The following is a 24,773-nucleotide window of genomic DNA, read 5'->3' as shown; positions in this document are numbered from 1 at the left end:
GAGCTTTAAGAGCCGGCTGCCTCTTCCAGTCCTCTCTTCCAGTCCTCTCTTCCAGTCCTGTCTCAGCATCAGACGCGGAGGTGCAGGAGGAGGCGGAGGAGAGCCGAGCGCATCCCAAAGTTTCAGGCTGCAGATGTTCGGACGCAGCGGACCTATGATGGACACCTGAACCAGGTTGGTGCATCATCACGAGAAAAACAAACAAGCAAACAAAAAACACGCATGTGATATCGATATGTATAGCTACTAATGAGAATAATAATGAATAAAAAGAAAGATAGCAACATGTACTACATTTGCACGGGCTACTGAGACAGTGCCGTGACTTGCATGTCACACTTTAACTTTGGAAGTCAGTCTGTCGGGAATGATTTGTGCCAAACTTTCGAAGTTATCGTCTCGCTACAGATGCTCCGTCCTTTTTCAGCTCAGTCCAGTCTGCCAAAGCACTATTAGCTGATCACAGTCTTTCTGCCAAATAACAGCAGTAAATGCTTCTGTTGTGTTGGAAATAAACGAAGGGCTCGAAATCCAGGTCTTGATGAGTCAAACTTAAACGTCCAAATGGAATAAATTTCTTTTCGGACGACACCCATTAAACCAAACGCTGAAGTATATACTGATCGGAGTGGATGATTTGTTATTTAGTCTTTTGCAACTGTTGTTGAAATAAAAGCACTAATTTGGCCACCCTTTTCACCGACTGAAATGTTAATATCTCATCAAATAATATTAGTACTGCAATCATGCACCTGTTTAACTGTGTATATATATGAAACTCTCTAAAAGCCCCCCCCCCAGCAAAAAACAACCATCCACCAATGCTCTATGAAATACAATGCTCGCCTGGACAGACAGAAATTCCTTTCCTCAGCCATGTGCAAGTCACCTTCAGGAAATGTGGATGGAATTATCATGCTGCGATATGTTTTTCCTCTCCTGGAGTCACCTATAGATCATTACACATGTGTGTACAGCTTGCTGGGTGCTGGTAAATTACATTTAGAAACATTGCTCATAGTAAATGATGTATTTGGAACTTCTTTTTTTAATAGTTTTTTTGTTTTACTTTTCTGATTTGCAGTGGAATCTGATTGAAAAACTGTGCTATCAGTCTGTCATTTGCACACTATCTTTAATCAGGTCCTTGCAGCATCGGACTATTCCCCCCGCCACAGACCTGTGTCTTTTATCCACTCTGAAATCTGTGCCAACCACTGGATGCCCCACAGACGTCCTGGCTCCTTTGATCAGAGTTGTCTCACATTACATTGACAAATGCTGAATAATTCACTTGTTAGCTGTAATGAATGATCTTAACTTTTGGTATCTGGAATGTGATGGAGATCTGGCCACTCTCAGCTTAATGAATGTTGTAAGAGCACTCAACCAAGTGTCTTCAGCATTTGTATATCATGTTATTCCTCCCCTAAGGAGTGAGAACACCTTATAAACCAGATTGAATTTAATGATACTATGTGGAGAAATGGAGTCGGGGGGGAAAAGGAAACTAGATTTTGGTGCAGATTTCTTTCTTTTTAACAATGAAACAGGGTGATGTCCTCCATGGAGGATGCCATGTCTTAGTTTGTCGAAGTTTATTTTTACATAAAGTGGAAGCAGACAAGCATTGTTTTTAGTTCATTTATTATAATGGGGAAAAAAAAAAAAATATATATATATATATATATAGATGGAGATTATTTGTGTAAAATTTGGCATCGTAGAGTTTTTACAAGCTCTTCTTCAGCTATTCTTAAAAGAAACATGATCCTAACCAAATATTTCTTGCTGAATTTGGCAAACATTTTAATTAGATGAGATGATGCACTCAAAAAAAGAGTTGTTTTAAATGTAAACAAGAACAATGGTCTGTGGCCACATTCCCAATCGACCATTCTCAGCCTCTCAGTTCAGATAATATACAGCATGTGTGGTTGTGCTGATTGGCAGGGAAGCTGAGAGTGTCATCATGTAATGACCTGTAATGAGAGGAGGAATAGAGACGAGAGTGATAACTGGAGTGGGATTACACACAAGCCTTCTTCACATGCCTTTCAGAAAATACAACATTACATGGAGCACATTAGAGAACCGGGTTCTTCACTGTTCTTTACCTATCTATCACTGTTATTAGCTGTGTAATCTGATACCGTTCACTCTCTGTCGTGCACCAAGGTGGTATCTTTCTTTCATTGTTCAGGCTTGGTTTGAAAGCAGCTGAGTGCAGAGGGGTCGTTACTGAAGTGTCTTTGTGCCTCATTTTGACAGCTATGATTTAAATGTCATGCTGCACAGTTCTGAAATTACCTTTGTATGCACACATGTGGAACAGGGAATCACCAGCGTGTTTTGTGGTACCTCAGTGTAATGCCCCTGAAATAATAGCACTGTTGCATTGAGCATGGTCCACTTTGACTGTATAGCATGCGTGACCTAGGGCACATGGGGTAATAGACATTGCACTTTCTGTCCCGAAGAGGCTGCAGAACCTTCAGGGAGGGCGACTGGCTCTTTAGAGGGGACAAAACAAAGTCCTTGTGGCTCTTCAACCTTGTCAACTGGGAGTTACTTTATCCTTCAAAACATTTGTTGAAGATCAGCCATCAAATATTAAACCATTCATCTGTCAGTCTCTGGTATTTGACTCAGGGCCCAGGATTTTTTGTCCTTGCTCCAAATAAGGTCAGAAAAAGACTGCCAGACACCACAGCAACCCCTCCCATTACAAGATTATTAGCTCATTTAGAGATCCCTAATGACGAAAGGATCTAATTCAAGTTCACCTATATGAAAAAAATATCTGCTGACGGGAAAGGGAAGTCTGTAGATAATTGCCTCTTTCTTCTATGCGCCGTAAGGCTTTGGCCAGGTAAGGAGGGGTGTGTAGAACCCCACACCTTACCCCACTTTATCGACTTTTCTTCATCGAGGGGACATGTCCAAGCTTCCATGACTTTTCCTGTATGTTTAATCCTTCGGGATTGTAATTTCTGGCTTCTGTAGACTGGGGATCAGAGCAGTCATCAGGACCGTGCAGAGCAAAGTTATTTCAGCTTCAGTGTGTGAATCAGCACTTTGTCATTAGCAGAGCCGGATTAACGCAAAGGCAAACTAGGCATTGGCAGGGGGGGGCCCAGGCAGAGGAACAAAAAAAAAAAAAAAAAAAAAAATATATATATTTTTTTTTTTACTTTTCTTTACGTTGCGACATGATACAGGTGTGTACCGATTTTCGTTCATGTACATCAAACCGTATTGTAGAACTTGAGAGACAAAGTTTTTTCTGTCTGAACCAATCAGATGAAGGGTGGGTGCGCTTTTTGGCATCTAGCGTCGCCACGGTAACACTTTTGAAAGAAAAAAGTAATGCGTGTTGTCGCAGGATGGAGACGCACATTTTGATGTATAACACACTTGGGTGCACGTTACGGTTCGGGCCGCATTAACTGCCGAAAGGAATGGCATAAATTGCGCCAAAATTATACGATTAATTCAAAATGGCCAACTTCCTGTTCGGTTCGGCCATAGCGCCAAGAGACTTTTCTTTAAGTTGCGCCATGATACAGGTGTGTACCGATTTTCGTGCATGTACGTCAAACCGTATCCTAGGGCTTGAGGCACAAAGTTTTCAAGGGGGCGCTGTTGAGCCATTTTGCCACGCCCATTAATGTAAACCATTAAATATCTAATTTTTCGCCAGGCCTGGCTTGGTGCAGAATTTGGTGACTTTTTGGGCACGTTTAGGGGGGCAAAAAGGCCCTCCTTTTGTCAGGAGAAAGAATAAAGAAAGAATAATTCCTACAGATACAATAGGGCCTTCGCACTGTAAGTGCTCGGGCCCTGATGGAGGGGGGCCCAAAAATCACAGTCTGCCTATACTAGTGTACTAGTGTAGTCCATTTATTTAATCCGGCTCTGGTCATTAGAGTGTTGAAAGACACCCCCCCCCCTTTTTTTTTTGTTAAAAAAATGGTAGTTCAGAATAATGCTCACCACGTCGCCATAATATTGTGTTTTCTTTATCTTGGGTGGAGTGTTTTGCCTCGCTTGCTGATTGAAAAGTATTGTTTTACATCCTAGCTTCCAGTTGCTCTGATGTTTCAGATCATTTCTTTTTACCGTCTACAAGAAAGTTTTTGACTTTTTATTGCTGACTGTCAGCGTTCTTCCACCTTGGTTTTGAGCAAGCGTTGTGTGGGCAGGGCATGTAATATATATGGCCTTCAACACGGGCTGGTTGGCTAGCTGGCACAGGCTCCGTTCTGTCCCAGTGGACTTGACAGAATGTCTGTCTGATAGAAGGAAAGTGCTGTCTTCTGACTTTAGGAGTGCTGACATATCCGTATTGGCCCTCGCATGCCCACCCACCTCCCGCTTTCATCTGGGCCAAATCTCATCCCAGTTTTTCTTATTCATTCTTTCACCTCCATGATTATTTTTCCCTTTCTCTTATTCCCAAATGCCTTTGATTGATGCCACGCGACCCCTCGTGGTCCCCGGGTGGCTGCAGAACTCTGTTCTGTCTGAATGCTGACATGAGTCATGGGAATTTAGCATTCTGCTCACCGCCTTTCGTCTCTGCTGCTGTCCAATCTGTTGGTCTGTTTTCACCTAAGTTACGCTTGCACCTGTCCATATCTCTTATTTCGTCATCATTCATCTGACCTCCCACCTGATCTCACAGGGTCTTTCCTGCTGGTGTGGATCCAATTTTGTTAGCTGTCATGATTGTTGCTTTGACAGTAGCAGGAGGCCTTTCAAGGTGAAGCTTCTGATTTCATTGATAATGTCAGCTCTTCTTTTACACTTTTCTCAATGAATAGAAAGAATAGTCCACTTGGAGGTTTTGGTCCCCTCTTTGCTGACCTGCTCCCACTTGAGAACTCATGTCATTCCTTTTTTATCCTCATTGCTATGTGAATATTTCATGTTTGTGATTTGTAAATTAAATATAGGGTGGGTTTGACTGGGCTGACATTATTAACATTGACTGGTTGGACAGATGGGAGCTTGGTGCTGACTAAACTGGTGACCAGGGGAGAAAGGTGGTTCCTTTGCTGCCTGTCAGAGTGTCCAAGAGCCTTGCTCACTGAGGTACTTGGCTGGGGGTAACAAATGTAGTTTGAGGCTATCTTTCTTTCGAGTCAAATGCACCATGGGTTTTATAAGATGAAAAGAAATAACATTTATAGCCCAAAAAAGTCATGACGTTGTAAAATGAAATTCATTCTGAGTGTGTGGGGTTCCTCTTTTTATATAGAGATTTGTAGCACCTAATATTTTTGGTGACATTTATTTTTTTCTCAGTTTATTTATAGTTGAGGAGGCAGAGAAACCAGTCAATATTACATGTAATTTTAAATCAAACAAAAGCCTGTTGAATGATGCATCTATTTGCAAACTTGTCATCTCCATACTGGGCTGAAGAAGTTTTTGTGTGAGTTAAATTGGTCAATAGTCAAGACCAGTAAAATTTTAATGTTTTCCTTTCATTTTCTCTCCCATGGCACGGATCGTTTACATTTTTCGACCTATAATTTTCAATAGAGGCTTTATAGAGTTTTAAGTATCTCAGAAACATTTCCTCCAAACCTGTGGACTCCTACTGGGGACAATTCAGATCATTCAAGTCTTCTTACTCCACACTGGGTTATGACCAGTATTTCGCCATCCAACTCTGTAGCACTGGCTACATGGAAAGTAAGAAGCCCTCGTAATGCAGCAAACAAAGTTATATTTCTTCCCAGTCAGAAAAAAAGCCATTCAGTAACTGTCAGCATAAAATCATTGCTCATAGACATACGTCCGGTGGTGGAGTTATGCCTGTCATCATGTACTTTCCCCATGCTGAGAGACTACAGGCAGTAAAAATGCTGCTGCTGACAGAAACACCCAGAACAAGAGCCATTCGCTTCTCACAACATGACTGGACCCACATCACACATAGAGGTTGTCCTCAAGTTCACCTTAAAGGATAAAAGGCTCCACTGGGTACACCAATAATGGAAAACATACTGTAACTTATTCTTTTTCTCCTTATACGACATCTAGTGCGGATTAACACTTTTACAAAATTTTCATTTTTTAACCTTTAATGCTATAAAGTCAAAATATTATACTCATGTTTACAGTACATAGATGTACATTAAAGAAAACCCATCTGGGTATTTGTCAAATTATGCAATTGTTTGCATATAATACACTATGTACTACATTTGGAGAAAATCATCAGAGTATAGGATAGTATGTAGTTTAGAAAATGACCACATGATTAATTGATTATCGCCAAGTGCAAACACCCCTCTGGAGGATTCAGAAGTGTGTTGACACAGTGGCAAGAAACCTGGAAATCAGCAAAGATCATGGAGAAGCAAGTGTTCCTACCCCTCATCTGGAAAGGCCTATATTGTAAGGCTATTTAAAAAAAAGCAGGCCATATTTCTACGGTGAGAAAGATTATAGATTAGTTGTAAAACAATCAAGCAAACTGCCAATCTTCCCCAGAGTGGACATCCCAACAAGTTCAGCTCAAGGACAGACTCCACAGGCCTTGGTTTACTGGGAAGGGCAACTGTTTAAATGAATACTGATTCAATGAATCAATGACAATAAAACAATAACATTTGAAAACATATCATTAAGGTGAAAACCCCATACTTATTGAGGTGAAGGACAGTAATCTATGGAACTCATGCATGGACAAAATTAGGGCCCGACACATGAGTGCATCATGACGCGTCAACTCAGTCTCAGCGAAAATAGGACTGGTCAAAAATAAATCTATTGGTTTCTATTCACTGAGAAGTTTGCTTTTTCTTAAGCAGTTCCTGCTCTTAACTTAGCTCTAAACTTAGCTTATGACAGTGAGATAAATGATGTAGTATTTCAGGCTTTAGGTGAGTGTTCAGGTGAATTAAAGTTGTTGGGAGCTTTTCTAACTTTTGTCTAACTTTCTTTAGTTTTTGTTTTTTTAGAAAAATATACACATAATTACACAGCAGCTGGCCCTGTCAGTGGCAGACTTCACTCTCTAAACAAGTCTCATTGTATTAATGTAAATCACAAAGCTTCTTTTGTTTGGAAAAAAAAGCATATTCAATTCTTTGACTAGTGACAAAGGACCATTCAAGTACAGCCCTAAATATGCTGATAAAGAGAAAGATGTTCATCGGGGCTGCTGATAAAATGATAGATTGTAGGCAGCTTCAGGGATGGAATTGCTCAGCTGCTTTGCTGCCACTGAAATTCGCAAAGGGGCTTATTTTTCCCTGCTTGCTCCATCATCTGTGCACAGCTCCATTTGTCTTTTCCTCCTCAGAGACGTGCAAAGGTTTTGGCACCCTATAGGTAAAAACTTCCTTCACTGTGAATACTTACAAAAAAATGCTGGAATTTTAAACCATGTTTTTCTCTTGTATTTGAATTTATTTGTTTATACAAAAACCTTTATAGACACATACTGAGCACCAAAACTTGCCATTGTTAAACAACTAAAATGTAATGATAATACCAATAATACCATTGAGGCAATCTATTTCTATAATGTGGTCTTTGAGATGTATGATGAGCTCAGACCAAATGATCCTTTGTAAAGAAAAGAAATTAAATAAAAAATGAAAGAGGATGGCTTTTATCAGAGTGACCATAGATACACATGGAAATCCACAAGGGGCTGTCTCAAAGTCTTCCAAAACACCCCAAAAAGCTATGGAAGACCTGACTCACACAGAAGTACAATGCACTGGAGGTTTACAGTTTCTTTTGAAGTTTCTTCTGATATACAACATTTGAACAGTCTGTGACTTGTCTCAGACAGCAGTGGAGAATTTTCTTTTTTTTCTTTTTTTTTTAGAAATACTTGGCAAAACTTGTAAAAACTAGTAAGAGTCAATTAGTTAAAAAACAAAAGAAATCAAAGGCATTAACTATCTTTAGACCTGTCTCTGAAGTTAAACTTTAACAGATTTAACAGATGAGGCAGCTGTCCAATGACTTTCCTAGGCGATGGTGGGTTGTTTCTTTCTAAAGCCTTGTTGCTTCCACAGGTGATTCAAATTTTATGTTTTGGTGTGAATGCATTTAATGAATTGTTTGCTATTGATGTAAAAAGAGAATGAAAGAGAAACAGAATTTCAGGTAACAGAAAAAAAAGCTTCTGAAAAGATCTTCTTTGAGATACAGACTTAAGATTGCTGAGTACTGAGCAACGAGAAAGAACATGTTCTTATGTAAATGTGGCAAGCTCTTAGAGAATTCCTCAATGTGAGACTTGCTGCCCTCTGCGTAATGTTGCAGGACCTTTTTGTTTGAAAAGGTCAGCAGTCTTGAATGCTTTCCGCTTACGGTACTCCTTTCCTATTTGCATGTACAGTCTGTGAAAGAACAGGGTCTTTATTTCAGTCCCACATACACACACACACTCCATTTTTGTGTTACTATGCATCCGCGTGAGTGTGCAGAGCCAGTGGGCTGGTTGTGTTTGAAATCTAGAAGATTTAATTGCCAACTCACATTTACTTTATCTAGAAAATGTCTATAGCCTCATTATGAGTAGGACTGATCTTGAGTCCACGAACACTCTGTACCTCGCACTAAAAATATGTGACAGACATCCATGATTCGGTTTGATATCTTACTGGATGTGCTTGCATATCTGTCAGTTGCATGTAAACGTACTGAGTGATTCTTTTCCTCAAAAAAATCTGCATTTTAACTTACCCATGTTAAATTTGGATAAGGTTGCTATGAGCACAACATTTGCTTTTACATGCAGCTCAAGGTGACCTAGTACTTATTGTCCTCAATAGCGGCAGGCACACTGCATGTGTCAAGTCCCTAGGCTGGAGAATGAATCTCGGCAAGCAGGCTTGTATTTCCAGAGGAAATAAATCTAATAAATAAATCTAATATATATATAAGTTCATCTGAGCGTCCTATGTCCATGGACGGTGTGTGTAATGATCTCCCTGAATGCTGCATGTTTTCTCTTGTAAACATCTGTAATGGTGTGATGGGGATACCCATCTGAGCGTGTGGATCCCATGTAGCCCCCTGTCGCCATTGCCTCAGGTCCACTTTATCTTTATAAGCTGCAAATTGGAAGGGGTTAATTCAATCCCCTGCAGGCTGAGGCCTAGGCGGACATTTACCATCCCTCTTTCTCTCTCTGCTGGCTCTGATGCTCTTTTCCTCCATTTCTCTTTGTTTCTATAGTTTAATTACTTTCCGAGAGCGGCTTTGCTCAAGCTGTAAATAATAACAAATAAGGGATGCCTCGGCTCTGGACCCTCTGGAGGCTGGTTTGGTTGTCTCCGGTCTGAAAAGAAGAATGATAAGTGAACACCCTTTCAAAAACAGAATGCTTTGTTTGAATGTGAGGTGTTTGTGTGTGTGTGTGTGTGGGGGGGGGGGGGGGTCGAGAGAAGATATCTGAGGGGGCTGCAAGGCAAACAGCAGGGAGGTAGCCAAAAAAAGAAAAAATTGCCAGGAAACGCGCCAGAAGAGCCAAACCTACAGCAAAGCTGTAAATAAGACTTGAAGGAATTTGAACTGCATCCCAAAGTCTATAGCCTACTATGTAAAACCCAGTCAATGTGTCTGCTGTCTTGCAACATATCTTTGTGAGTTTATTTTTTTAGGACAAACTTGTATTATGTAACACACAATGATTGCCCGAATATTTAAAAAAAAGTATTTTACTGTTTTTTGTTGGACATCAATTCTATTTCCATTGTGGAAAATCTGTGTCCTGTTAAGGAACCGTACAACACTCGATACATTTCCTTGGACGGGCCATCCACATTTTATTTGTATTTTGGACATTCAAAGGATGTACAGGCCACAACTTTTTTCAACATCTCCAATTACAATTTTTTTTAAAAGGCCAATTAATATTTTCTATGGCTGATTAAACTTGTATAAAAAGGCTGTTGTTTTTCTTTTAGATTAAAGTTTTATTTGAATTGAATGATTTCCCCAAAACTGCATTCAGTGATAAAAAGCAGGATACATGTGGCTGCTTCACCAAAGCACTTGAATTGTCTCAGTGTCTTGGTGTAATGTGCACGTTTTGGCGAATAAATACATATTCGTTTTCAGTGCAGTGCAAATCTGAATTTCTCAAGCATTTTTTTTTTCATATATGTTTACAGCTCTCACTAACAATGATAAATCTAGCTCACGGACCTACAGTTGTAAAAGCCCCTAAACGACTGAATAAAGTAATGATGGAGGAGAAAACAAGGTAATGACCAACCAAGAGAACAAAAAAGAACGAACCTCTGACAGTGTTGTAAAATGGCACGCCTGTTTGGGGACTCACAGAGCTAAAAGGTTCCTTTGAGACACTTTAAAACAGCCGCTTGGTAAAGTCTTTATCCAATAAAAATGAGGCGAAGTAGAACAGAGTCTGAACAGTTAGCTAAACATTCCTCTAAATCATCAAAAGAACATTAGGAACGATTCATTTACATTTGAAAAGTAGCTTTCTCTTGGTTCAAGTTTGTATTTTAAAAGGAACACCATTGCAGGAATTTATTTTGTGTGTTTATATTTGTCTGCTGTATGGATTTCAGTCAGTTGAACTTGAATGGGGTGCAGATTGAGTATCAACGGAGCCTGTATTTATATATGAATGTGACGGATATGACAGGTAGATAAAGTAGTACCTAAAGGGGGAAAAAGGGTCACTCTGTTATTGTGTGAGAGAAAACGAAATTAGTATAATTTCACTGTTTCTTTTACCCTGATGAGTTAACTTGGTGAATGGCGAAGTGAATGAGTGCACACACTGTGTGAAGGTGTTTCTTTGGAGATACAGCCTGCTGAACGTTTGCCGCGTTTGTGTGTGTTAAATTCAAGTTTGCCGTCTTTTCTTATTTGGGCATGGCACTGCGTCTTTCTGGTCTGGAATGAGTCCTATGTGGTGCACTAGTTGTGTTAGTGTGTGAGTGAGTGTGAGTGTGAGTGTGTAGGTGTGAGAGGTGTCTATTTAAGGACTTTTCAATGAAGACTGACATATTCATATCCCTTCATCACGGGAATCATGCTGGTGCTGTCCTGGAGGGGATAGAGTGGGCGGTAACGGATGTGCGATGAAGCTGATGGACGACGCGTGTGTGTGCGTGTGTGCGTGAGAGTGTGTGTGTGTGCGTGTGTGTGCGTGTGTGCATGAGAGTGTGTGTGGCTGATAGAGGGTGATGGTGGGAGTGAGATTTAACGAGGAGGAAAATAAGCTGAGCAATCTGTCTGTCCTCCCTCTACCACCCAATTACTTATTCACCTTATTCACACACACACACACACACACACACACACACACACACACACACACACACACACACACACACACACACACACACACACTCTCTCTCTCAGAGGCCATTTAAGTATTAGGTCACTGACTTTGCAAAGGTTTGTTTCCAGCAGAACTAAAGCAATTTTTTGTTTTCCTTTTCTAAAAATATACCACTGCTTTTACTTGGTGATTGTTGCAATGATTTGTTACAAAACAGAATCCTTTAAAGGCTGAGCTTTTATCTGCCAAATTTGGCAGAAGAGCTTCACTTTGTCAAGAAATGCATGAAAAACTAATGGAAATGGTGTGAAACAATGTTCCACCAAGGAAGATGAGAGGGGACTGATATTTTTCTCTCTGCAGTACATAATCTCATTAGAAGATCTGGTGTCCTCAGTGCCAGCTCTTCTCTTTGCCGAGACAGCGGCGCTGACCAACAGACAAGAGGCAGAGCTGGAGGTGGCAGAACTGAAGATGTGAAGAGCTTCTTTGGGAGTGAGAAGGTTGGAGAGCATTAAGAACATGTGCATCAGAGGAACAGCCAGGTTTAAATGTCTTGTAAATAAAGTAAGAGAGGGTAGACTGAGTTGGTTTGCACACCTAAAGTGGAGGATTAGTTGATAAATTGTTTGAGGGATGCTGGAGAAGAACTGAGGGAACAGCCCCTCAGATGGCACATCATCACACAGATGAAACAGGTAATGTAGTCAGATGATTCAGTATTTTTGATTTTTTGGGGGGAAGAAATGGGCGCTTTGTACTCAGGACCAAAAACAAAAAGGATAATCCAGACTGTTAACACCAACGGCTTTAAAAAGCAGGTTTCTGTGATGGCAGGAGGTTGTATCAGTGCCCTTGGCAAAGGTCATTTATACTTCCGTGACAGTAACTTGAGATTTTAGTGCAACATATGCTGCAAGATGATACTGTATCTTTTTCAGGGACTACCATGTATTCTTTACCCAGACAATGCAAAACTGCATTCTGTACACATTATAAAGGCAGGACTGAGGAAGAAAAGGTCACAGGTCTTGGTTGCAGTCCCGACCTGTGCAGTTGAGGATGTATGGACACTTTTTAACCAAAAATGTGAGAATAACCACCCTGTACAGTTGCACGTTTGCAGGAAAAATTAGACAAAATAACAACTGATATACTTCATTGATTGCTTTTTAAAGGAGCTTGAGGCCGGATTGAGGCAGAATTTATGAAGAAAATTCGTATACATTTTAAGTTTTCTAGTAATAATGTCAGATGAAGCGTTCCAAACCCAAAAGAATGAGCCCTCTAGTGTATCTCTCCTTTGCCTTGAACAGGCTGTGTGCTGCAAAATGTGCTGCAATTTGGGCCCAAATTTCCCGCGCTGGGCTGCGGATGTGACGTCACATGACGCTGCATGCGCGTTCTCCCCGTTCTCCCGTGCCGGCTTCACTGTTGGCTGCAGTACCCCCAACGGCCGTCGTGGTCAAGGGTGGCGCTAGAGAGTCTCATTTCTTAAAAAGAGCCTCAAGCTCCTTTAAATGAACTGCAATAAAGTGGTTAAAACTTTACTTTCTCTATTTTTTTTGAAGATGTTGCAGGACAGGAATGCGAAAAAAAGGAAAGATATTCACAAGCGAAATAAAGTGGACAAAAATGAATGCTTTAATTTTCCTGTTTTTATTTGCATTTTCTAAATTGTCCCAACGTTTTCTTATTTGCAGCTTCCCAAGTGTCTTTATTAGGGCCCAAGCACTTACAGTGCGAAGGCCTTATTGTATCTGTAGGAATTTTTCTTTCTTCTTTCTTCTTTCTTCTTTATTTTTCCGATGAAATGAGGGCCTTTTTGCCCCCCTAAACATGCCACAAAAGTCACCAAATTTTGCACGCAAGCCAGGTCTGGTGAAAAATTTGATATTTAATGGTTTGCATTGATGGGCGTGGCCTAATGGCTCAACAGCGCCCCCTAGAAAACTTTGTGCCTCAAGCCCCACAATACGGTTTGACTTAGATGCACAAAAATTGGTATACTCCTGTATCATGTCGCAACTTAAAGAAAAGTCTCTTGGCACCATGGCCGAAACCGAACAGGAATTCGGCCATTTTGAATGAATCGTGTAATTTTGGCGCAACTTATGCCATTCCTTTGGCAGTTAATACGGCCCGAACCGTAACGTGCACCCAGGTGTGTTATACCTCAAAATGTGCGTCTCCATCCTGCAACGACATGCATTACTTTTCTCTTTCAAAAGCGTTATCGTGGCGACGCTAGATGCCAAAAAGCGTGCCCCCCCTTCATCTGATTGGTCCATATTTGATAGCTCCTACTTTCTGCCATAACTTTTGAATGGTTTCCCATATAGAGTCGTTGGTGGTGTCATCGGACTCGGTTTTGACTCCTTCACCTTAATTGGTGCAAATCAGCCCCGCCCCTTCTTCTGATTGGTCGATATGTGATAGTTCTGATTTTCTGCAATAACTTTTGAATGCTTTGGCATAAAGACTTGTGGGTGGTGTCATCGGACATGGTTTTGAGTCCTTGAACATAATTGCTGCAAATTAGCCCCGCCCCTTCATCTGATTGGTCGATATCTGATAGTTCCTACTTTCTGCCATAACTTTTGAATGGTTTGATATAGATAGTCGTGGGTGGTGTCATCCGCTAAATGTCCAGGCCTGAAGAATCTACATACAAGTCATACAAGCGCTTCCACTGCAGCCTGAACGTGCACAAGGGTGCGAGGGCCCGTTCATCGCTGCTTTAATTATATATTCTTTTGCATCTTTACTCTCCTCACTGCTATTCGTCACCCTCTCTCTTTAGTGATGAGTTAGTGAGAGATATTGGAAAAAAGATGATTGCAGGATGTTTTGACCTTTCAACTGCCCTTCCCACATCACACAGGAAATATTATAGTGTGGGTTTTGTCAGCAGTGTCTTTGCTCCTGTTTTTATTTCAAATATGGGTTTGAATATCTGCTATGCAGTACTGGCTTCATACCTTTGCTTCGTTGTTACAGCACCAGGGTGTTGTGAGCAGAGTTTTGTTAAATGTTTAGTCTTTGTTGTTGTGCTTAAAATATGTGAGAGAGAGCACTGAAATCTACAAACAGAAAAAACAGTGCCATTGTAGCTGTAGTCTCCAGAAAGTATGGTTCTTTGCAAACCTTGAAATATAAAAAGTTGCTCTTACATGTGCTGCAGAAATGTACTATTGATGTCTTTTTTTTTTTAACGTCCATTTGTCTCTCGAGGAAGGTCCTTTGACCCTGAAAAGTGCATTTTTTGCGAAATTGATCTGGTTTTATGCATTAATTCTCCACGAATGTGATCTAATTCATAATAACAGATAAACACAATAAGCTTAAACTGATAAACAATTACAGTTTTGTGTGTCTTTATTGAAGAGACAGTGCATTCACTGTGCTGGAGGAAGAATGACTGAACCCAAATACAATTAACTTTAATGGGAGATAAATGGAGTCTGTTTTTTGCACACCTGATGCCCAGTTAATGAAATGAGGAGGGGTATGCTTTGGAGCTATTTTGCTATTTTGACTGACAAAGGACAAAAAGTCCAACAGTTCAAGTTTGCTGTTAATAAGAAAGCATTTGCTGAACCATTGCACGCATTATTTACAACCAGAAAAGTGAACAATAACATAAAAGAGAAAACTCCCAGCCCCATATATCAGTACTAAAGTTCGTTACAGCCTGCCATGTACGACTCTCTTTATTAAAACAACCAACTACATAACATTTAAGAATAATTATGTGGCTAAATGAAAAAAAAATCTATCTAAAAGCTATTCTTATTTTTGGGGAGATTTTTTCTTCTCACATTGGAGAAAGTCCATACACAGAAAGTCTTTTTTTTTAATTCACACTGGAGACGTGCACATTAATTTGCGAGTGTTAGAGTGACCTCCCAGGTGTGTCATCTTGCTGCCAGCCAGTCTGGTGCAACGAGCGCCCGAGACACCGGCTGATGAAGTAGCAAATAGGAAACCTTTGAACTAGATAGAACAGAGGCGGAGATGGGGAAAATACACAAAAGGCATTTTGCCATAGTTATACAGAGGAGAGTGAGTCAAGTTTGTGCCAGGGAACCTCTCCTTTCTCCCGTCAACCAGGTTCACCACGGGAACTTCTCTGCTCATCCATCTTTAGCTCCTCCATCAATCTTCATAAGTTGCTGTCCATCGTTTATCATTTCCCCAGTGCACAGTCTTGCCTTTGTCCGTCTCACACAGCACCCCCTCAACACACACGCACACCCTCAAAGTGTTCTCTCTCTCTATTGGCATCACATTTTTCTAAACAAGTAGCCCAATCACCACTCTGTTCAGGTGGGTGAGCAGGTGTAAATGGTTTTGGTATCACATTCCCCTCTATGATTTGAAACCCGGTCTGCTGCAGGAGGTGTGTTTTTAGATTATTAATGAGGCTCCATGACAATTTATTTTTCCCTCCATCATGCAAGTAAACGGATGAAGGGGATCAACAAACACTCCACCCACAACAGTGCTTTTGACAAAAGTGGGTGAGGTAATGTGATATCAATGTTTATAATTGCACATTCATTGCTGCTAATGTGGCCGTAATGACACTATAATCAGCTTCCTAATTGAGTGTCATTGCAAGGGGCTCTTGCAGATGGTTAATGTCACTTACTTACCGAGCAGGGGCCATAATAATCACATTATTGTGAAAGGAGAAGGGAATGACTTAATCTTCTTGTTATGGTCTACATTAGAAATGACAGAAAAGTCGGGCAAAGCTGTGTGACTGTGTGATGCTAGCGCGTATTGAATAACCTAATTATGGCTTGATCACTAAGCTTTTGTTCAATTTTCTAACCAGATGTCTCTATTTGTTTCAGGGGGAGACTGCTGACTCATACTTATCAGGGACATCTAATGACAACAAGTCTGCAGACGGCCCGTCTGAGGACTGCCAGGACAAAGCCATTCTCCACTCAAATGAAGCCACTTTTCATTTGTGACTGACAACCCCCACGGTCTTCATTGACAACCCCTCTCAAATCTTTTCCTACCTCTTGTTGCTCCTCTTTTTGTCAAGAAAGAGAGAGACAGTCATTGTGAGGGGCAAAACAGGGGAAGAAATTGATCTCAGCCGCTCACAAGCCTGACCCACTAGTCAAGCTCGAGCCGGCCAGTTGAAGCAAATGCACTGCATTTAGCAGGTAACATCAGAAAAGGTCATGCGCTGTTTTATACCCAGGGCCATAAATCAACTGACCTCCAGATCTAATTAGCCTTGGACAAACACTCACACATATGCACATGCGGCCGCACATTCACCTGCAAGCTGGCCTCTGCAGATGCTTTAAATAGTGTTGTTTTTCTGACGCTTATGTCTTCCTCTCACTCCAGTTGCACAGCACCCTAACTTACACTCAAACAGCTGAACCAGGTTGGCTGTTAGATTGTCCATCTGCACCATATCCAATGTCTAATAAGTACACTGACCTTGACAGTGACCAGAGAGGTTTGTTTGTGTTTGTTTGCAGCCGCGGGAGCCGGTGTCACGCCCTGTCTGCCCAGATTGAGAGTGCAAATGAGAGCTGATGTGGCAGAGTGGCTCAGCTGAATAGAAAATATACTGCCTGAGGCTCGGCCACTTAAAGACGAACGAAACAGAGCATCCTTACACTTTTCAGTTACAGTACATCCTGGAATGTGTGACACAAGAAAGTGGTCCCTATAATTGAAAATGTGCGTATGTGTGTCTGTCTCGCACATTGTCAGAGCAGATTAGGCTCATATTTGCCTCGCTCATGTCATTTTGACTGACCTAGATTTGACAACTGAACGTGTCCTCTAAAAGAAAATGAGGATGCGCACGTCTTAAACACACACGTCACACAAGTTTGTGCTCCTGCTAACGTAGAACACGTAGGATCTGAGACATAAAACCTGCAAACTGACCCTTCCCTTCAAGACGGCCCCTCATGAATACCTTCCCATCCTTCTCCACATCACCACCCAACACACCAACCGTCCAGTCAGTGTGTAAGCCCTGTCTCCGGGCGCCGTGGAGGATGAACGATGTGCCCATACTTGATTATGAGTTGCTGCTGTCCCCGGCCAGCTCCTCCCTGCCCGGCAGCCCTGGCGGCGGCAGCAGCAGCCCCCCTCTAAACCTGGTCGGGGTGGACAACGAGCAGCGGACCGCCTTGGCATTCGTGGGCCTCCTCATACTCTTCTTGGTCTTCCTGCTGGTCAGGTGCTTCAGGATCCTGCTGGACCCCTACAGTCGCATGCCCGCATCATCCTGGACTGACCACAAGGAGGGGCTGGAGAGGGGTCAGTTTGACTATGCGCTGGTGTAGGGCGTAACCATGGTTATGGACAGGAGGGATATTTCATTGTACGCAGACACAGCCTCTTAGATCTTAAGTGAAGATGGACATTGATGATGCATAATCCGAATCTGAATTAGTGGGAATGTGTTACCTTTTGTTGGGTTTAAATCACTGTGTACTGGTGTAAATATGAGGCTTCAGGACTTTTTAAACCCACAACAGCTGCGGTTGAAGACTCACCCTGCAAACGCAGCCATGTGGACCACGAAGGACAGAAACCATGAGTTGCACAGCTGCCTTAATGTGACCTACTGTAACGGTCAAAACTGCTACCACGCCACAACATCATCGTAGGTCCAGACCGTGTTCATATTTTAGAAACATTGCTCACAACCTGAAAGTTGCACATTCTCTTTAGAAATCAACAGGCAGATGAAAGAGTTTACATTTGAGCAGATGCCCCTTTAAAGAACTAAGACACAGTACAAAGGTTCAAAGTGCTGGTCAAGGAACATCATCACATTTTTGAGCTGATTGTGATTTCTGACTCTTTTCCATGACAGCGCTACAGATCCAGATACTTTTAAAAGGGCCAAGCCGCTGGTGTCCATACAATTCTGTCGCTATATGTTTTGTGTGTGACTATATCTGTGACTGAGAAGCCATACTTAAAGAAAAAAATGTATTCCCTAATTACTGCAAGTAGAGTTTAGGTTAACTGGTTGTACTCTTAGCTTTGGTGAGCCTGCCAGGTGTGGTGGTGAAGCAAACACAAGCCTTTAGGCAAAAGAAAGCTTTATTTTTCTATTCTTGACTAAAGTTTCAGTCTCCTTTTTGCTATCCTTTTTGTCTTTTCCTCTTATTGTACCAATCTTTAGACCGTGTATTTTTGAGGTAGAGATGCAGCCCTGTTTTAGAACAAGGCAAAGCTGAGAGCTTTGCTTTTTTGTGATTGTATTTTTCTGACTATGTGCTTTTTGTTCTTCTTTTTTTGATAGACTGGGTCAAAACAGTGGAATTTACTCATTTACTCCTCTCTAAACTGGCCTGGTAGCTGAACTGTGTAATTGCTCGGGGCTCATGTTCTGGGTCTGAAAGCGCCTAGAGACAACTTCTGTTGTAATAGACGCTATATAACTAAAATTTAATTGAATTGAATTGTGGTGAAACAACATTGTTTAAATTTGGAAGTTAAATAAAAGAACTGCTGTTTATTGCTTTGGTGCGTTTTGTGTGTGTGTGTTTTCCTTAGCTATGGACATAACCCATTCACTTTATGAACATGTTCCCTGTTGAAATTGGTCTGGTACTGCACCCTTTCGCAGCCATTTCCAATGGTACAAAATGTACCAAACCAATTGCAGCCGAGCGGGGGCAGAACAATGCAGTGACTGTGGACGTACTACACCTTAGATTAACAAGTTTTTTTTTTTTGTTTTTTTTTTAAACTTTATTTTTCCATTTTTCAATTGGTAACAAAATCAACAGACAGATACAAGAAAAACAACAAAAACAAAAACAAAAACGGGTGGGGGGGGGTCACTACTGTCTTACATATTGATACCATTTTGTCCATCTTACAACATATAGCTCTGTTTTGAGTCGTAAACTGTAGGTAATCTGTTCCATTAATCGTATTTCCTCAACAATATCACGCCATTGTCTCAGGTCAGGTGGGTCCGTTTTCAGCCAGTTTCTTGTAATGGCTTTCTTAGCCGCAAGAGATAGAATCTTAACGATGTATATGTCTTCTTTGCTTATTACATCCCCTGGTATCAGTCCAAGGTACATAACTCGTGGATCCTTAGGGATCTTATATCCCAAAATTTTCTCCATGGCTGTTAGGATCCCATCCCAAAATGCTTGCATTTTTATACATGCCCAGAAAATGTGAGAGTGGTTGGCACTCAATTGCCCACACTGTCTCCAACAATATTGTAGTTCACCTAATTGTTTATTTTTAATTGTTGGAGTAATAAAAAAACGAATTACATTTTTCCAACCAAATTCCCTCCATCCTTTGGAGCTTGTTGACGTGTGTTGGGTCTTATTCATGGAGTGCCAATCATCCTCTGACAACTCAATGTTTAATTCCTTTTCCCATTTTGCCTTTACATACATTGTATTTCTCCCATGTTGCTTCATTAAACCTCTATACAGTTTGGAAACAATTCTTGAAGGAGTTTGCTTATAAGCTCCTGTCAACACCTCAATCACATCATTCCCTTCCAATGAAATTTCTGTCTTAATTTCTGTGTCATAGAAGTGTCTTAATTGCAGATATCTGTATAAATCACGATCTTCTAATCCATATTCACCTTTAAGTTGTCTAAATGATTTAAAGTGTTGTTTTTCTGTAAGTGTAAGTTTTTTTTTTTTTTTTACTGGTCTTCCAGCTCAACTGCAGGGCATCTCTTAGTTATACTCTGGCTATCTCTCTGGCTGCATATTTTCAGTTTTACTGCCTATTTAGTGGTGTTTCTTCCATGTTTGTTGTGTTTTCTCCCTAAAAAAATCTAAGCCAAACTTAAAGGAACCAGGAATTCCTACTGAGAATTAAAGAGGAAAACAATTTGAATGGCTCGACAGACTGTTTACACTCAAGCTTAAATGAAAAAAGAAATCACAGGCACACAAGACTTAAAAATATTACCCACAATATTTTATTGCCATGAACGTTATTGGACAAAAGTTTACAATATCATGAAAATCACTCTGATTTTACACACTGCCATTTGATGTCAAAAATCTTTGGTTTCCATCTTTGCACGATAGTTTAGGATTTTAAAAGCTGCTCCGTTAAGGCTGATTTATTTATTGATCTTAGCTGGTGGATGTGACTGCATGATTGTCATCAGCTTTCATTTAAACTCTGGTTTCATCTGACATCAAACTTCTGGAAAAAAAAAAGATACGAAAAAAACTGTTGGATGCTTGTTTTTTCTTTTACTATATAGTACATGACATTCCCAACAAAGGTGATGACTGTATTCAAGTTTGACACTGAAGCTAGGATACAGTGAGCACATGCCCTTAAACAAAGAGGCAATTAAAAAAAAAAATTACAAATGAACAATTATGATATAAAGTATACAAAGACTCTCCGGTTAAAAAATGGTTATGTTTCTACTGTAGGGTGTGGTAACAGTGCAGCAACCTTGAGTGTTCAAGGAAAAGGATCATTTAGCACCAAAGATCCTGAGATGCTTTGACAGTTTGCCTTAATTCATGTGGTGTTGAGTCTGTACGCTTCCTTGCGTGAGAGATAACAGCGAGGATGGATTGTTCTCTTTTTGCTGATTTGAACGGTGAACAGATGCCTGTCAGTGATATATAATTATGACGCTGTCTTGCTTTTATCGGGGAGGGAGTTTCTTCCTAAACAAAACAAAGTCAACAGCACTTAAAGCCTTCAATCTCACTAAGCATTTGTTTTGTTTTCATGTGACCTTGATAGAAAAGAAAAAAATCTACATTTCACTTAAAAATATACAATTTAATTTTCAAGAAGCAAGTTTTATAATGTTTTTTTTTTAGTTTTTTTTTGGACAATACAAAAGACAGACATCAACACAAAAAACCTAGCAAAAAAAAAAAGAAGTAACTTTTGCAATCCAGATTCAAGACTGCATTTACTTTATACAGAGTTAGAGATGGTTTGATGTAGCACCTTTTTTCTCTTTGAGAGAAAACAAATATTCATGAGTAATGAATTACGACCTGATGGATGCTGTTTCATTTTTTTTTCTTCTAATTTTCCCGTGAGGTTTCGTGTTCACCTGTGCGTGCCTTTACTCTGCAGAGCACTGCCTACAGCTACAGCTCGACATGTCATGTACCTTGGAGACTGCTACTCTGTTTCAGCAGTGCCCGTGTTGTAAACGGCGCTCAGTCCTCAGACGTCGAGCTAACGTGAAAGTCAAAGAAGTCAGATAAAGTCAACTTAATGTCACCTACAGCTCTTTTCTCCTGAAGCATTTGCGAGTTTTAGTAAAGCCAGGAGTAGCTCCAAGCCTTTGACCGTTGACAGAGAGAGAGAGAGAGAAAGAGAGAGAAAAAAAGACGATTTTCCACTCCATGAAAAATCTGCCTCTCAGGTCCAGAATCAGTGCACCTGAAGTCAAAATCCCTTAGTGGATAAATAACAGACGTGACCCGATCTATCTTCTTTAAAGTCTACGAGCTACTAATTAGTGTGTTCCCTGCCCGTGACGGATGCTGAGGGACGCTAGCACCCTCTTTTGTTTTTAAGTCAGCATCACAGCATGGTGTCCATACTTGGTGAGAGGTACTGAGGTAAGCAAACATGACAGCGCACACATGCAAACACGCTAATCCCTGCTTTGAAGCTGCTCATAGGTAGGAGCCAAAAAAAAAAAAAAAAAAAAATCAGCCACATCAGAGCACAACACGGCTCGCCTGCTGCGTTCTCGTCTGAATATTGGTTGGCATCCAAGTGTATATAACAGAGTGTTATGGATCTAAGAACCTGACATCCTGTGTAAATGCTGCAGTCCTTCGTGTTAACATTTTTAATCAGCACAAATACATTAAAATGACATACTAAAAATACTGAGAGGGGCAAACGAGACAAACCTTTATCCCCAGTGTTGCTTTTCAAAAAAAGAAAATAAAAAGATCAGAGAGGTGACAGAGTGCTTCGACCATATTTGGAGCCTTAATGTCCCAATTTTTTTTTTTTTACACTACTAGACAAAAAGAAACATACATGTTGCACGAAGACAATCCTTTCTTAGCACTTTATGGACCTGTAATAAAAAGCCCAGTGCTGCACGGCCCCTCAAGCTTTCTGTCTGTTTGTCGATGTCTGCTTGAGGTGATCATGGTCCGAGCACTAAAGCACCTCTCTGCTCTCCGCCCCACTGGTTCTCAGTGGACAATGAGTGCTGGGTCAGGCAGGAATGAAGTCGAGGGGGAGGGGGAGGAGCACAAAACACGAACATGTAATAATGTGAACAGTAACAAAGTGGTGGTAGAATTGGGCTGATTGACTCAGTCTTTCATCGCCCTTGATTACCCCCTGCTGGTTGGATGGTCCTGAAGGGGCAAGACTGGGTGGTGGAGCTACTGGATTAAAGGTTAAAACTCGGTCCAGCGCAGGATTGCACACACACACAGATGCTCTGAGCTCAGTGCAGGTGGATGTGGAGCTTGATGCGCAGAGCGTCTCCTGTTTCCCCTTGTAGGTAGTCATTGTCATGCTGCTTCTCCAGCTGATGTAGTCTGCGCGGCCCAAACAGCGGCAGGCTGGTGATCTCTAGCCGATAGGATCCCGCCGCAGGAGGTTTCTTGCCGAGCTTCAGCAAGCTCCTCCCATCCTGGCGTTCCAGCAGGCGGAAGTGTTGGTCGGTGTTGCCGTGGGTTATCACGTAACGCACATGGTGCTCCAGCGGCTGCAGGGCGGGCAGGAGCTCCAGCAGAGGCTCTTTGTTGAGCAGCGACGTCAGCGACAGGTTCATGGGGATGGAGGCCTGGGTGTCCACGCTAGCCATACTGACATGTTCCTGCATTAAGGACAGGGATAAACTGGTAAGTGGGAATTCTCACAAAAACCATGTGAAACTTACTACAGCTTATGACAGCATATTTACCTGGTCGAGCTCATTTTCATCAGCATTGCGCTTGTGTCTTCTGTTCTTTCCTCCTCCATTGATCTTACACTCGTAGCAGGCCTCGGGAGACAGACTGTCATCGTCTTCACCTTCCTCAAGCTGGCTTGGGAAGCCTGAGCCTGTTATGCAGTGACTGCAGGGACACGAAGAGGAAATACATATTCAATAACAGCAAAATGTGAAACATGGCCAAATCACTTGCTGTAGAACAGGGGTCGGCAACCTAAAATGTTGAAAGAGCCATATTGCACCAAAAACACAAAAAAACAAATATGTCTGGAGCCGCAAAAAATGAAAAGTCTAATGCTGTAGTACAATCTCGAGAAAAGTTGAAATGTTGAGAAAAAAGTTGAAATGTTGAGAAAAAAGTCAAAATGTCGAGAAAAAAAGTCAAAATTTCGAGAAAAAAAGTCAAAATTTCGAGAAAAAAAGTCAAAATTTCGAGAAGAAAAGTCAAAATTACGAGAAAAAAGTCAAAAGATCGAGATTAAAAAGGAAAGGAAAAAGGAAGAAAAAAGGAAAAAATGAAGAAAAAGAAAAAAAAGAGAAAAAAAATAAAAAAGGGAAAAAAAAGAAGAAAAAAAAGGAAAAAAAAAGGTCAAACATTTTTGAAAAAGCTCCAGGAGCCACTAGGGCGGCGCTAAAGAGCTGCATGCGGCTCTAGAGCCGCGGGTTGCCGACCCCTGCTGTAGAAGGATCTGCGGTGGAAATACTTCCAATTGAATGTAATCTCTAGTCTGTGCTCCCTTACCCCTGTCCTGCTCTGTAGAAACCTCCGGGGCAGCCACACAGGTAGCCTCCATCAGTGTTGGAGCAGCCGTAGATGCAAGGGTTTGTGCCACCGTTGCATTCGTTCACATCGTGGCAGCCGGCATTCTGCTCAAACTCAAAGCCAGAGGGACACACACACTTGAAGCTGCCCAAAGTGTTGTAGCAGGAGGCCGAGCCACAAACGGTTCCTCCCTGACACTCGTTTTCATCTGCATGGAGATACAAGGGAAGTTCAGGGTTAGCACTGGAGATGATGGATACAGTTACTACACCAAATAATGATCAAAAAACATTAGACATTTTGACCAAAATCAGCCCAGCGCACATTTATTCACTCAACTTATCTGAAGCTTTAGGAATGATTTTATTCTATCGATGAACGTGCATATCCACAGATGCTAAAGTTAAAGTCATAATTGGAAGCTGTCTTAATCATAGATCAGAAATCCGGGACTGAAAAGCCAATTTAAACTAAAAAGGAATTATTTCAAGAGTCAAAAAAGCTTTTAAATAACTTCCTAAAATTCCTATTCTCTCTATTGTCATGAGTCCCAGTAACTCACCCACGCACTGGTTCCACTGGTAGTGCTGCACGTAGCCCTGAGGACATCCGCAGCGGAAACCTCCCAGCATGTTCTGACAGCCGTGCTGACAGCGGTGGTTGCTGCCACACTCATCCACATCTGAGGAAAATCAGTATTAACGCATTTACTTTTCCATTCTGTGTTTTGAGAGGACACGCTGCTCTAGTAAGTAAGTAAA

The 24,773-nt window shown here is 41.3% G+C and overlaps 2 protein-coding genes across 3 annotated transcripts in view; one reads left to right on the top strand and one right to left on the bottom strand.

Moving 5' to 3' along the window:
• Window positions 1-54: 54 nt before the first annotated feature.
• LOC133457808 (cortexin-1) lies at window positions 55-18,806 on the top strand. Of its 2 annotated transcripts, XM_061737149.1 has the most exons (3): window positions 55-174; window positions 16,162-16,485; window positions 16,813-18,806. In XM_061737149.1, exon 3 carries the CDS (start codon window positions 17,254-17,256, stop codon window positions 17,632-17,634), a length of 381 nt encoding a protein of 126 aa, XP_061593133.1. In that variant the 5' UTR covers window positions 55-174; window positions 16,162-16,485; window positions 16,813-17,253; the 3' UTR covers window positions 17,635-18,806. The 2 variants fall into 2 exon arrangements, with proteins under 2 accessions (XP_061593133.1, XP_061593132.1); XM_061737148.1 differs by having other exon boundaries at window positions 16,162-18,806.
• Window positions 18,807-20,247: 1,441 nt separating this feature from the next.
• Window positions 20,248-24,773, bottom strand: part of fbn2b (fibrillin 2b) — a 78,817-nt gene continuing 74,291 nt past the window's right edge. The window contains exons 62-65 of the mRNA XM_061738318.1: window positions 24,575-24,694; window positions 23,992-24,220; window positions 23,220-23,373; window positions 20,248-23,132 (exon numbers count right to left, since the gene is read on the bottom strand). Coding sequence (XP_061594302.1) covers window positions 22,758-23,132; window positions 23,220-23,373; window positions 23,992-24,220; window positions 24,575-24,694 — 878 coding nt within the window. The 3' untranslated portion in view covers window positions 20,248-22,757. The remainder of the gene's footprint in view (window positions 23,133-23,219; window positions 23,374-23,991; window positions 24,221-24,574; window positions 24,695-24,773) is intronic.

Source organism: Cololabis saira, chromosome 13 (genome assembly GCF_033807715.1).
Source record: "Cololabis saira isolate AMF1-May2022 chromosome 13, fColSai1.1, whole genome shotgun sequence".
Lineage (NCBI taxonomy): Eukaryota > Metazoa > Chordata > Actinopteri > Beloniformes > Belonidae > Cololabis > Cololabis saira.
This window is presented reverse-complemented; position numbering and strand designations above follow the sequence as displayed.

Bases quoted from the DNA above. Each gene is read 5' to 3' on its own strand.
- LOC133457808 (XM_061737149.1), top strand. From the start codon at position 17,254: ATGAATACCTTCCCATCCTTCTCCACATCACCACCCAACACACCAACC.